General features: G+C 39.6%; 2 protein-coding genes across 4 annotated transcripts in view; one reads left to right on the forward strand and one right to left on the reverse strand.

The window, feature by feature from the left end:
- The window catches only part of LOC144629101 (transmembrane protein 121B-like), a 272,095-nt gene extending 260,373 nt beyond the window's left edge, over positions 1–11,722 (reverse strand). Inside the window, exons 1-2 of one of the 2 annotated variants that reach the window (XR_013566308.1) lie at positions 11,624–11,722; positions 8,534–11,481 (exon numbers count right to left, since the gene is read on the reverse strand). Coding sequence is in view for 1 of the 2 variants with exons in the window: in XM_078487290.1 (XP_078343416.1) it covers positions 10,384–11,418 (1,035 nt within the window). In the remaining variant the exon portion in view is untranslated. The remainder of the gene's footprint in view (positions 1–8,533; positions 11,482–11,623) is intronic. The other variant, XM_078487290.1, reaches the window with a different exon arrangement.
- Positions 4,736–6,937, forward strand: LOC144629048 (uncharacterized). 2 transcript variants are annotated; one of them, XM_078487214.1, is made up of 2 exons: positions 4,736–4,947; positions 4,990–6,937. In XM_078487214.1, the coding sequence occupies exons 1-2, from the start codon at positions 4,833–4,835 to the stop codon at positions 6,294–6,296; spliced, it is 1,422 nt and encodes a 473-aa protein (XP_078343340.1). In that variant the 5' UTR covers positions 4,736–4,832; the 3' UTR covers positions 6,297–6,937. The 2 variants fall into 2 exon arrangements, with proteins under 2 accessions (XP_078343340.1, XP_078343341.1); XM_078487215.1 differs by having other exon boundaries at positions 4,736–6,103; positions 6,136–6,289.
- Positions 11,723–13,741: the final 2,019 nt, after the last annotated feature.

Genomic DNA, 13,741 nt, shown 5'->3' on the forward strand with positions numbered 1-13,741 from the left:
AAAACCTCTAGATTTCGATGTCTTATGTTATTGCCGGTTACAAAATAACATGACAATCTCGAATACTAAACTGACAAGAAAATGCAAATAAGTTATCACACTTACACTATGCAAATTCTTAACACACGCGTTCAAACGAATCAAAAGGCATTAATTCATATACATCTTGGGTTCATTCACGCATTCACGCGTAGCATGCTAACCGTTAGACACGCAAACTAAAACACAGTGTTTATGATACTAAATGGGGTTTCTATTTTTAAGAACTTAATCATTTGTCGAGTGCAAATTACTAACGTTATGCGACGCTGTCTCAACCCGGGGGGTACTCTCCGAAAGTTTGGGAGGGGTGTGTTGAGCGCTTTCTAAAACCCTTACCCTACTTCAGATCAAAATATATGAGATTTTCCCTGCTCTTTTTCAGATCTGACCCCAAAATCGATACACTATTTCAGACGTTTCAGACCAGCCCTCATTTGTGTAAACATCTGATAAGAGCTTCGAACTCCTAACGTTTTTAGCTTGCAATTCTAAGGGACATAAATAATAACTATCATAAAAAAATCCTCTTCCAAAAGTTATACCTAATTGCTGGCCACAGTTAAGAAATTAGACAATACCCTTTCCAGACCAAAATGATCAAAGTCAGTGCCCTATTTCTGACGAATATAGCTAAAAAACCAAACCTTTGGCGCCGCAGATACCTATGTGTCTTACTCCCTGCCCCCCCCCCCCTCCCGCCCCCTCTCCGCCCACCCGTTCACCTCCCGGCAGGTTTCTCAGTGGGTCGGAACGATGTCATTAATATTCCCAAGCGAATATGAACAGAAAACAAACCGAAACGGACGAGGAATATGTGAAGACAGCAGCCATGCAGCCATGCAGTAATTTTAGTGAGTGTTGCTTGGTATTGATTTTATTCCTTCGAGCGAAAATATAAACGTTATTGAAATTAAAGATGAAATCATCGGTTAAACATCATCGTTGACCGTCCGTCTTATAGACAGTTTGGTTACAGTAAAACGACTGAAAAACGGCAGGGACCATCACCAGGTGTCCGTCTTATGGAAGTGTCCGTCTTATAGAGGTGTCCGTTAAGAGACCTTATCACGGTTTTCGACGCCATCTTCGGACGAGTAGGCAAAGCGGGTAGAAATTACAATGTTTGTATGTAAATCCGACGGCAAATATCTTTTACAAAAATTGAATTCTGGACAGATTATGAATTGTTTTAAGAATTACATAAATGTATCAGTCAAATCGTAGGTTCAACATCCCCCCCCCCCCCCCCCGGGCATACCTCGGGCATTTGACGCCTTTGTCGTCCCTGGGGGTGGGGAATTTGATCACTACACATATGGGGTAGGGAATTTGAACTCTAACCTCGATTTCGTACTACGTGTCCCAGTGAGTGAACGTGGGTTGATAAATCATGGCGAAGGCCGAAATAAGGTCCAAAATGACGAGTTTAACCCTTTTACGCTTTTTCGTCTAGTTATCGTTCGCCGGCGAACGATGACTTGACATACGCCCTATAAAAAATAATGCTCTTTCAAAAGAACTATGATATGGAAGAGACCATTTAAAATTAACTGATTGTGTTCAAACCAACTTTGTGATCTTGCATATTAGTGAAAAATGAAAAATAAAGGGTGAAAATCTGCCAACTTCAAAGTTGTCATAATTGCAAACAATTTTATCTATTTAACTGAAACTTCGTCAGTCATTTTTTTTCAGACTGTTATTACATATGTTAGCCCCAAAAAGCTCCTAGCACTTATTCTCTTGATTGTTTAACTACAAATAATTAACTTTCATAGGTTAAATATTACCAAAAATGTACATTTATGACGTCACAACTCCATAGGGGTTCATCTGTCAATCAAAATCTTATCAACAGCAGAAAGCACATTCTGTGCTCTTAAAAACCGTATACAGTTTACCATGCTTTCAACTGTTTGCTATGCTCCTAAAACCAGTGACAACAAACCTTCATAGAAAAGCCCACAACAAAAAAAAATCAAAGTCTCTTCGAGATATCGACGTTTTTGCATGAAGTATGAGTCGAAGGTTTATCCTGTGCATTGTTCTTCGAACTTATCATTACAGTTTCTTTGTAGTTTAGTTTAACAATTTCCTATCTTCGCGGAGAAAATGCAGCCATATAATTTTGTCAAAAATGGCTCGTCCGCGCCGGGTATTTCTTAGCCTGCGAACAGGCTTTCTGGAGAGCGCTCGGCCGGCGGGGCAAAAATGGAGGGGAAAGCCTGCACGCATCTCTGAGAATCGCAAATGCCGCCCACGAACACCCCGCAGATTGCTTAGCTTGTCAATTGTCACATCTAAACAAAAGCATTTAAACCGCACGCCGGAAATCAAATTTAAACTAAGGAAAACAAATAATGGTCATTCGCCCGCGAGCTAAAAATTACAGAACGTTTCTTCTGACAGCCAACGGCCAAGTTCCGAAGATGCAGTTCACAGTCCCAGAGTAGGATCTTGTGGCCCAGTGGAAAAACAAATGTTCGAACACCAGATGTAAGTGAGAATATCCTTCTCGCGCAGAATATCGCCTCGAAAAATTGGCAAGAACGAGCAATTGAAACCAGACACGTTCTATTTTGATTTTTGTCTCTACCGGAAACATCGACAACGTCACAAATAATTAACCGCTCCTAAGCTAAAAGAAGCCCCCATCTCTTGCATTTGTTTTAACTTCAATAATATCTTTGAAAAGAGCGAGTTTTTTGGTATGGTTTATTTTTGACGTTTGTAATTTTTAAACGATGTAAGTGCTAGTGATTATTTATTCATGTTTTAGTTACGCAATCCATTGTTTGTGCGACGCTTTTTATAGATCGCCTTTCAGACACACTTGCGTTGAGATAAGAAAGCTGACATGTCACTTTTAAAATTGTTATATAACGTTTGTAAATGTGACAAGTCACGTTTTTTCCACGAGATGGCAAGTGATCACCCACAGCGGAAAGTAATCCCTTGAGAAATTAAAACAGTCCCTTGAGAAATTAAAAAAGTCCCTTGAGAGTTTACAAATATGTGGTTCCAAATCTTGTCCACTAACCCCTATTCTACCATTTTAGCTTGTAAACAAGCAAAAACGTCGAAAAAACGGTTAAAGGGTTAAGGATTCATAAAGAAAAGATTGCCACTTTGTGACAACTTGGATAAAAATCGAAGGGTTACAAAGGCTTTTTTCTGTATTTTAGACTTGTCTGCAGACTTGGCGCGTGAATTAATTCGCGAAAAAAAGGCCTTTTTTAACGACCTGAAATGAATCTATGGTGGGGCATTTGAACGGCTTTTTGGCTCTGGGAGGGGGGAATTTGAACACAAATTTTTCAAAAATTCAAATGCCCGGGGTGTTGCCCGGGGGGGGGGGGATGTTGAATCTTCGATTTGACTGGTACATTCAGTTAAGATACTAGGCAAAAGTCTTATTCGCCTAGTTTGAAGGAGTAAGCTGGGCTATAAAGCGTTCAGTTACGTTTTCAATTTTTCCATACATTTGTCTGTATTTTTTTCCGCATGATGGACGCGGCTCGCGGGAAAAATTATAGACAAATGTATGGGAAATTAAAAACGTAACTGAACGCTTTCTAGCCCAGGTACATCCTTGAAACTGTGCGATTGGCACACATTCTGATTATTCGTTCGTTTGTGAACTTAAGACTAACCCATGAACCCTGCCTCTGCTTGGATATAACTTTAATTAGTCTGTATTGTTTTGGATCATCGAGGCGTAAATTTTCTAACTATAGGTGGATTTCCACTGTCGCGTTTTTGTTTACGCACGTTAACGCGCGTAAAAATTATAAACGTACGTAAAATGAAATTTTACGCGCGCGATTACGTGCGTCGAATTTTCGTTGTCCAATTTCCAATGCCACGTTTTTTTCCAGGTATTTACGCACGTGACGCGCACGTTTACGCGCGTAGCGATTTTGGGGGTTTTGAAAAAAGTTGAACCGAGTTCAACTTTTTTCGCGGCTGTCTGCGGTTACGCAACGATTTACCCAATCATACTTTTGGATTTCGTCACATGACACCACTTACCATGTGGAAAACCATTTTGTTTTAAATCGCCCATCGATTTACTTGGGTAAACATTCAGATGTAAAAACACTTCTCATCGAGAAAGTCTTAACATTTCAAGAAATAATCTATAGAACTGGCTACAGAACCAAATTACACGAACGCAGTAGTGAAAGAAAACGCCTGGCGTCAGGTCACGTAGGCTTTGAACCGGGAATCCGGGAAGGTCGCCTCAAATCCTTGATGGTGTCTTTCGGAAGTATTTATAAAATGCCTCTTGGTCATATTCACGCATTTCTTTTTCTAGCGTGTGGTACAAAGTGTTTTCATGGCAGCCATGTTGGAAGAGTAAAATTATAAACAACAAGATATTTGCATAAAAATGTTAATGATTTTTTCCCAAAGGAAAAACAATTTATTGTTTCACTTCTCCAATATGGCCGACAATCACGCACTCTATTCACCAACTTGATAATTCAGTATGGCGGGCATTTACGCACGTTCAACGCGCGTAAAAAGGAAATGCTTTTTATTACTTTTTACGCGACAGTGGAAATTTGCCTACGTATCTTTTTTTACGCACGTTTTACGTACGTAAATATTTACGCGTCAGTGGAAATCCACCTTATAGCTAGGGTGAACAGAGAAGCAGTCACATTACCGAAAAAGTAACTATAGTTAACGCCGTCTTAACTATAGTTAGCAGTCCAGATGTGACCGCAGCCATTGTGAAATGTAAAGGTTAGGATATTTCCACCGTTATTATTTCCAAATAGTAAATGATGAATGCGATATTTCATTGTGGGTTAAAAACTGACTTATGTGTCCCTTCTTGGGACACCGATAGATTGTGTTGTGGCAGCAACATGGAAGGTGTATCATTTTTTTTTTCAGGTTACATTTCAGTAAAGGGGTTCTCGACACGTCAGATAACAGTTGGTCTAAACATCGCGATGTCTTCCAAGAACGCTGTCACCATTGGAAGTCTTATTGAAAAAGACTTGAAGGAAGCCTATTTTTTACTGCAGCATCCGTCTTCGTATAGCAAAGGATACAGATTCTTGAACGATAAAAAATACCGACTTTTCGATTATCCACCATGTTCACCGAGGGTCAGTCGGATTCTGTCGCCATTTCATCATCTTCCCGCAGCCGGGAATGAAATTCCAATTATTTTGGAGTGCACACCAGAATCGTACTTGCAACAGCACTGGAAACAATGGCTTCCCGCTTTCCCTCCCGCCGTTATCAAGCCATCGGACGAAGGACTGCAGGATGATATTCCACTCGTGACAACAGCGGCATTCCAAGGCATCCCAAAGCACAAGCACAGTGTAGATCCAGATATTTTGTACAAAGTACAACTCAAGAGCTCGATACTTGACATCAAAGCGCCAACGCCAAGACACATGGACGAAAATGCCATTTCTTATCCTTGCATGGTTAAAGTTGACATGGGTTATGGTGGACTTGGAAACAGTCTTGTTAAGAATGAGGGCGAGTTGTCTGCCATTTTGCGACAAATCAGAGAAGTGCACGGCTGGAAGGGAGGGATTGTGTTCCAAGAATTTATCCCCGGGGTCAAAGAAGTGCCCAATTGTTACTTTCACCTGCACAAATCGGGGGAAATCTTCTGGATCGGCACAATGACCGGTACCACAGCCAGTTTTACTGAACAGTATAGTCTTAGCTCCATAGAAGCGGACTGGGGAAGACAAGAGGAGTATGAACACCTTTTGTACCAAGAGTTCACCCTACCAATTAAAAATTATCTTCAAGAGCGAGGCTACTTTGGCTTGGTCAATTTTGAGGTCTTGATTTCAGATCGCGGGAATTACCTGGTCGATTTGAACCCGAGAATTGGTGGTGGTACCGCACATATGTTACTGGCTCGCTACATGGCTTTAGATTTTGGCTTGAAGCATTCAAAACTGTTTTATTTCAACAAGCACAAGACGTCAGCTAAGAAGTTGGTTGAGAAGGCAAATGGCATCAACAAAAATGGAGAAGGAATAGTTATTGTTCTGTCTGCCGCTGATGAGGACGAAGGATGCACATCGACAACAACAACGACAAACAACAATGCGATTCTTTCTTGTCTATTTTTGCCAAGACACCAGAAATGGTGCAAACTCTCTTTCACAGCCTGGACAACTGATATTGAAATCAACCCACCAGATACGTTAACAGTCCTTTTTTTTTTAAATAATGTGGTGGTCAGTTTTCTATTTAGAAAGATATAGAGGATATTACTTGGTTGCGCGGAGATATGAAGTTTATCTTCGAGTGTTCCAAGCAACCATGTAATATTCTGTTTATTATATAAACCTACTCTGATTACGATGTTTTTGACGATTTTCCGAAGATTGCCGACCATTTTCCGAAGATTTCCGAAGATTTGCAAAATGTTGTCCGAAGGTCACACGAATATTTCCGAACATTTTCCGAACTTTTCCGAAAATGTCCGAAGATATCCGAAGATTGCCAAGGAAGATCCGAAGATGTTTCGACTTAATATCGATTTACTTTGACTCATTCAGCATTAAAAAAAAGGGCAAACTTGTCAGAAAATGTTTCGAAATTGATATCTTAACATGTGAAAATAACATGTTATTTTCACGTGTGAAGATATGATTTTTCGGCGTGAAAGATTTTCTGGTATTTCACTGATGTTTATATAATAAAAAGAGTTATTTCGCTTTTCATGTTATCAACAATAATTTTAATTATTAAAATTAATAAAACAGCCAACATAACGTCAAACAGCATAAACAGCCAATTTACATGAAATATTAAATTCTATAAAATAGTTATACATCAAAGATATATACAATAAAATATTATAAACACATCCTTATTCTATGAGGCTTACCGGCAGATGCACCATATAGAGCGTTTTCACATGACGTCACGGCGGCCATATTGGTGTTCCAAAACAATGAACCGGCGGCCATGTTGGTGTACCAAGCCAATCCTGTGGGATTTCAAGTCTTTCCTTATGTAAACACTTCCTTTTGTTCCAATAAATTTGCATAGATGTCGGCCACGTGAGTGAAAACGCTCTATATCAAGTTCATTGATAGACTTTCTCAGTTGTTCGCTTCTCATTTTCAGTTTGGTGTTTGTAGACCCTGATGCAAAGTCTAGTTAATTGTCAGTCAATTATATTGTTCTATTTTCTCAGGTCTACTCAGGATGAGAGATCTTATTTTTTGTTTTGTTTTATTCTTTGTAACGTAACCTGTGACTTGACATATAGTGCAAGAGCTGGCTTACCACTGAGAGAAAAAAAAAATATTGACAACACACTCTACTTTTTAACTTAATTTGTTACACATTTGCTATGCCAGTCAATCAGGTTTTTTATTATTATTTATAGCATCTGGTTTGAAAAAAAAAAAACAACAACAACAAAAAACAACTGTCAGTATCTGGATTGTGTTGGTGGAGCTGACATGGTAAAAAAATCTAAATTCATAATGTCTACCCCACCACAGTCTAAAATGAGATTTGTTTACCCTTGGTAACTGATTTAGCACAAATACAGATGAAACTGAGCATTAAAACATTATAAACAAACATTACAGATCAAACTTAACAAGGATAAAAAAGAATCCCAACTGACAGGAGGCAAACCAGTTGGTTATTTACAAGTATGGCAGAGGAGTTGAACTCAGGTCTCCTGAGTACAAACATCCTGTGACATTTACATTATAAAAAACTGGGTAATGAACAGGTTAGCCATAGTCCTCCTAAATCTCCTCAACATGTCAAGCATGATCATCAGACACAGTTCAAAGTCTGGTTTTAGTGAAAGATAAACTTTGGATATTAAGGGCCAATTATTTAACCTTGTAAGCCCCAATATGAACACACAAATTCTCCTTACTAACTGCTATACTTTTCTTGTAGAGTTAGTTCTGAGAATTTGGTGCAAAATCAAGACAATTTTTTTCTTGTTGATTGACAGCTTTATTCTCATCACATGTCTGCTTGATATTCTATTGGTATTGCAAAGAGAAAATCATTGTAGGTCACTCTTGCCAGGGGCATAAAAGAGGCCCTACCAGGGTAAATTCCGACAAGCGACACAGCCCAGAAAGTAGTGACGACACATAAAATAAAATCGCGACAAACGACAACCCTTATGGAAAAACTTAAATTCCCACAAGGACAAGCAATTTTCCTTCATTTCATCTACGGACAGCGACGTGAAGCGCAATAAAACAGCGACACAGGTCATTTTCAAATCAAGACAAGCGACGCGGGATCCCCCTCTCGCAGGGCCTCATAAAAGGTTAAACAAATTTAAAGCGACACTAAATCAGGCCGAGTTTTTCAAGATTTGTGGACTTGAAAAACACCTAAAATTTATTGCTCCCTTCTTTCTTCAACAACAGTTTACTTTATATCTCCATCTTGATGTACTAGGTGCATTTCATGTACGAGAAGACATATTTGTCAATTTAAGTACTAAGACTAGCTGTGGCAAAGAAAGTTGTGTTCTAAACTGAATATAGCCTATGGTTCCAATAATTTATTATTTAAACAAGGTTTATCTTAAGTCCTGTCAAAAAGTCTAACCATGGACAAAAAAGTTAGACCTGCTCCTGAGTAGGTTATATTATGCTAAACCATTCATTTTCACTGATTGTTGCCTGTTGGAGTTAACTTATCCTTGAACTATTTTTCATTTGCCATAAAAACCTGACCATTTCTTGAACATATTTTCACACATCTCTGTACTACATTATGTATGCAGTACTACAGAAACATAACTAGAGTAGTGAGTGATTAAACAAGACCAACACTACTCAGTATTGTCTCAGTGATACTTTATACTGTTTTAGCATTCACTATTTGCCCACACAAAAAAATAATAATTTTGGGGGGGGGGGGGGGGGAGGTGGGGAGGGACACTTACTCAAGGAGAGAAACTTATTTGAGCTTATTTGGGCTTTCATTTGGGGGTGGGGAATAACCATAATTTTATACTAGTACTCGTAGTGTTATGTAACCTCTATGTTATACACCACCCCCCCCCCCAACTGAAATACAGTTTTGTATTGGATAAGAATGTGTCACATGACTCCCTAGGATGAACAAACCTCACTAACTCCCTAGCACGATAATTTGCATAGCTTCTCCTTACTGTTCTATTGTTTTTATTCCCTCTTTGTACATAATTAGGTCATTCCCTAGAAATTTTTTTCAGCTCAGTGTTGTTGTCAGTTTCACATATGCCTTGGGTTAATACAGTGTTCTTCGTGTAGTCAGGGGTTTGTCCTAACTTACAGGCGTAGTGCGACAACCTGAACCTTGGACTTGCACATGGAGTAGGTTAGAGTGTATTATGAAGGTGTCCATTTTACAGGGGGAAGAGTTTGAATAAACTTTGGTCTCTTTTGGACTGAGTCAACTGCACCTAATAGGGAGGTGCCTATATTATTATTACTGTCAATTGCAACTCATAACAACTCAGTGGAATCCTGATTTCTAAAACTTCCAGAGGAAAGGGCTGAGAAATTGGAGGGTAGAATTGCAGTGTTCAACTAAGTGAAGCCAATCCAAAGGAAACAAGATTTGGTTCAAGTTATCAGAGGGTCGGGAAACCAAGTGATTGAGAAATCAGGATTCAAGTGTACCTTATTGTTACTTATTTTCGCAGGAACTTAATTTCACGAAGATTGAACAGGAATATTTCATGGGACTTTATTTTTTCGTGAGTTGGCCAAAAATGTGTAATTAACATAAAAAATACAACAAAAAACTTTTAAAATAATTTTTTGCGGGTCTTTTTTTCTCTTTTTTTAAATTGGGAAAATCGCGAAAATTAAGTCCTGCTAAAATAAGTAACAATAAGGTTATTGCACCAAGTTGTACCATAACAAGCAACAACTGTGTAAATTTGAAATGGAATACCGTAGAATTCTGGTTATAAGCCCTGGGCTTATACAACTTCGTAAGGTTTCATGGGTGGGCTTATAAGCGAGGGGCTTATATCCGGGAGGGCTTATAAGCGGAATGAAAAAACGTTTCGAAACGAGCCTCGGGAGTGTTGATCGAAATACGTTTTTAAGTTAAAAACACACAAAAAGCAACATTTAGCCCAGTTCAGTACTGTCATCCGGTAGATGGGGGCTTATATCCGGGGGGGGCTTATATAATTGGATGTATTTTTTTGTTTCCAGGTTGATGGGCCGAAAACCGGGGGGCTTATAAGCGGGGGGGCTTATAACCGGAATTTTACGGTACTCTATAAGATAAGACAAGCATCCATGTTCCGTTGTTACCTTGTGGATGCCCCACAAGATTACTTACAGTTCTTGATTAGACTGAAGAATGACAAAACTTATCAGATAAAGGAGAGGTCATTGGAGTGCCTTCTTCATCTTCACCAAGGGCAGCTTTTGAACAATCAACTTTATGCCCATCAATACTGTCCGGCGTAAAGTGATTGTCACATTTTGGGCACTGCTGAGGTCTTTCAGGTCCACATGTTGCGTAGATATCAAACATGTAGATGGCTGATGCGATGATATTCTTCCCGATAAACACAGACACATCTTGATTATAGCGTGTCCATAGAATGGTTCTGATTGTTCCTAACGGCACATTAACCAGAACTATGTACGATACCGAGTACATAATTTGAAAATTGGCAGAGCGCACCTGGCCTTTCACAATGGCACTTAAATTCAAGAGTGCTAGGGTAGGCAGGAAAAAGTTAATGCACGCAAATGCAATTATGGCATTTTCCAGTCCAATTGGAAGATTCAGTTCCATGTCATCCATAAATAAGATTTCCAAGATGTCTATACTGTCCAGTAGATCTAGTGTGACCCCAGCAGATAGCTTATCGATGTAGACTCTCCGCTTGGAATAGGGCTTAGCATCATGGTGTGAATTCACCAGCAGTAGAAACAACATTGGAGTAATGCACAGAGCTACTTTAAGAATATTCTGCCCGAAAACTTTAGCATCTCCGAGCTGATCGGCAAATCGTTTGAAAATCACAGCCACCTCTGGTACCAGTGTTATGGCGACATAAGCCAGCCAGGCTATAAAAACATAAGCGATTTCGTCAGCACCGTCATCATCAAATCGAACCTCGGAATGTTGGTGTTTTCCATCGGTTTTCTCCTTTCCTCGTCGCCTCTTTCGCAACTTTGAAAGAAATTTTCTTTTGGCCATGAACATTACGCTTATCCAGATAGCGACGACGATTATATCGGTTGCAATGAATCCAAGGGACCTCATCTCATGGTGTTCGACAAGATAGAAGTCCAATATGCCGCCTTGGAGGATCAGTAAAAGAATGCACGCTGCTTTGCCAACAACTTCGAGGTTCAAACAGCACACCATGACGTCGAAATATTCTTAAAAGAATGAAGGATGCACTGCACTTGGTGTGAATCGAATAAACAACTGAAAGAGCAATCGAAATAAGCTTAAGTTTTTAAAATTGATCATTTGATCGATCAGCAATCTTCGAATTGAAGTCAATGATCGCACGTTTGAAGACCTATATAAATCAAAGGAAAACAGTTCGTACCCTTTCGTATCTCACCTGAACTGCCTGATGCAACTTGTAACAGATTATCAGCAAGCTCTCCGAGAATTATAAGGGATGGTCCCCGCTTTTACTTTCAAAACCGCCATATTGGATTTCGGAGATTTATTTACAAGGCGTGATCTCTAGTACCCAGATTCTTCGTACCGCTCGGGCGGTCCGCAGGGCGTGCAAATTTCGCTTCTTTGGGGGGTTTTGATTTGCATAAAAATAATATGCGATAGAATTTTTTTTCCAAATTAAAAGTCTTGCACTTAGACTCGTTTGATGGCTTACCAACCTGTCTCCGACGAAGATACGTAATTGGGAGACAAGACAGGGGAAAAGAATGATACCGAATTAATCTAAAATTATTCATATCTGTTTAACTCTAACATGTTTTTTTTTTTTTTTTAATCTGGACCAATAATTTGATTTCAAAAGTAACTCTATGTCAGTGCATTTTAAAAGGTTTTGCTTTTACCCGTGACTGTGATCTGTCTTCATCCTTGACCCCTCCATGCCCTCAATCTAACTTACCTGTTTTTAATGAGATCCTGCTCCCCTATTTTCCTCCTCTCACTCCTCATTCCCCTGCCCTTCCCAATTCCCCCGTACCCGGTACGCCGCACCCCCGCAGTGCCTAACCACTTACGCCTCCTCCTCCTTCTCCTCCACCTCCCCTTCCCCTACCCTCCCAACGCACTATACAAAATACTTAGTGGGAAAGGAACATAAATCAGAGAGATCTGAAGGCAAATCGTGACCTTAAGAACTATTGTGAACGGGGCGGCTAAACGGGCCACTAGATACTCGGCATCGGCTGTTATAATATATAACAGCCCACAGCGACAAACCGATTTTTGATATGCTGTTGAATATTTTACAGACCTAGATCAATATATATTGCAAATCGTAATATTACCATAAACGATCTTTTCTTATATACAGGATATGGTATTTTTCATCGCAGTTCTTTATTAAAAAGGAAATAGAAAACCCCACAGGCTTCCCAAGCTCAAAAGTCGTCTTTTTGATGTGTTTTTAGAGCCCTTCGGGCGGCCGACTCTACATACGTGGTGTATGCGACAGCTTGTGTATATAGAGAAATGTATGGGAAAATCACGGATTCTCTAAAATCGGGTAAATAACTATGTATTTTGAAATAAAGTTTATCTACCTCAAATGTGTCGCTTACTTGTGTCTTGTGCCGAATTTGAAGCCATTCCGACGCCATTTAGCGAAGTTATACGTGGTGTATGCGATAGCTTGTGTATAGAGAAATGTATGGGAAAATCACGGATTCTCTAAAATCGGGTAAATAACTATCTATTTTGAAATAAAGTTTACCTACCTCAAATATGTCGCTTACTTGTGTCTTGTGCCGAATTTGAAGCCATTCCGACGCCATTTAGCGAAGTTGTACGAAGTTGTTGTCTCCCCCTTCTAAAAAGAAGGAAAGGCAGACCACTCCATCGATCGCTGGCCAGAGCTCACTCCACAAATCGCTCTCTCCTCAAAAGAAAAAGTCCCGAATCGCAATAAAACTAACAGTTCCATAAAGCCCATGGAGTGGTCTACCTTTCCTTCTTTTTAGAAGGGGAGACAACGACTTCGTATAACTTCGCTAAATGGGGTCGGAATGGCTTCGAATTCGGCACAAGACACAAGTAAGCGACACATTTGAGGTAGATAAACTTTATTTCAAAATACATAGGTATTTACCCGATTTTAGAGAATCCGTGATTTTCCCATACATTTCTCTATATACACAAGCTGTCGCATACACCACGTATGTAGAGTCGGCCGCCCGAAGGGCTCTAAAAACACATCAAAAAGACGACTTTTGAGCTTGGGAAGCCTGTGGACACACAAGGTATGGCGGTAATGGCGCTAAAGTTTACTAAGATAAAATTTTCGCTTGTTTAAATTTTTGTTTTTAACAAAACAGAACATTCGCTTTTTTCCCGAGAAAACTGAAAAAAAAATGAAAATGTGAACCGCTCTGAAACGTCATTCTGACCAGCAGCGCGGGGGAGATAAGAAGTTCGTTTTTTATTCTCCAAATTACGTACACGCTACTCTCTTTGATTTCGTCCGATACGGGATTGAAAAAAAAAAAAATAAACGTGCCAT

The sequence above is a fragment of the Oculina patagonica genome, chromosome 10 (genome assembly GCF_052425735.1).
Source record: "Oculina patagonica isolate OP01 chromosome 10, crgOcupat, whole genome shotgun sequence".
NCBI classification, from domain to species: Eukaryota; Metazoa; Cnidaria; class Anthozoa; order Scleractinia; family Oculinidae; genus Oculina; species Oculina patagonica.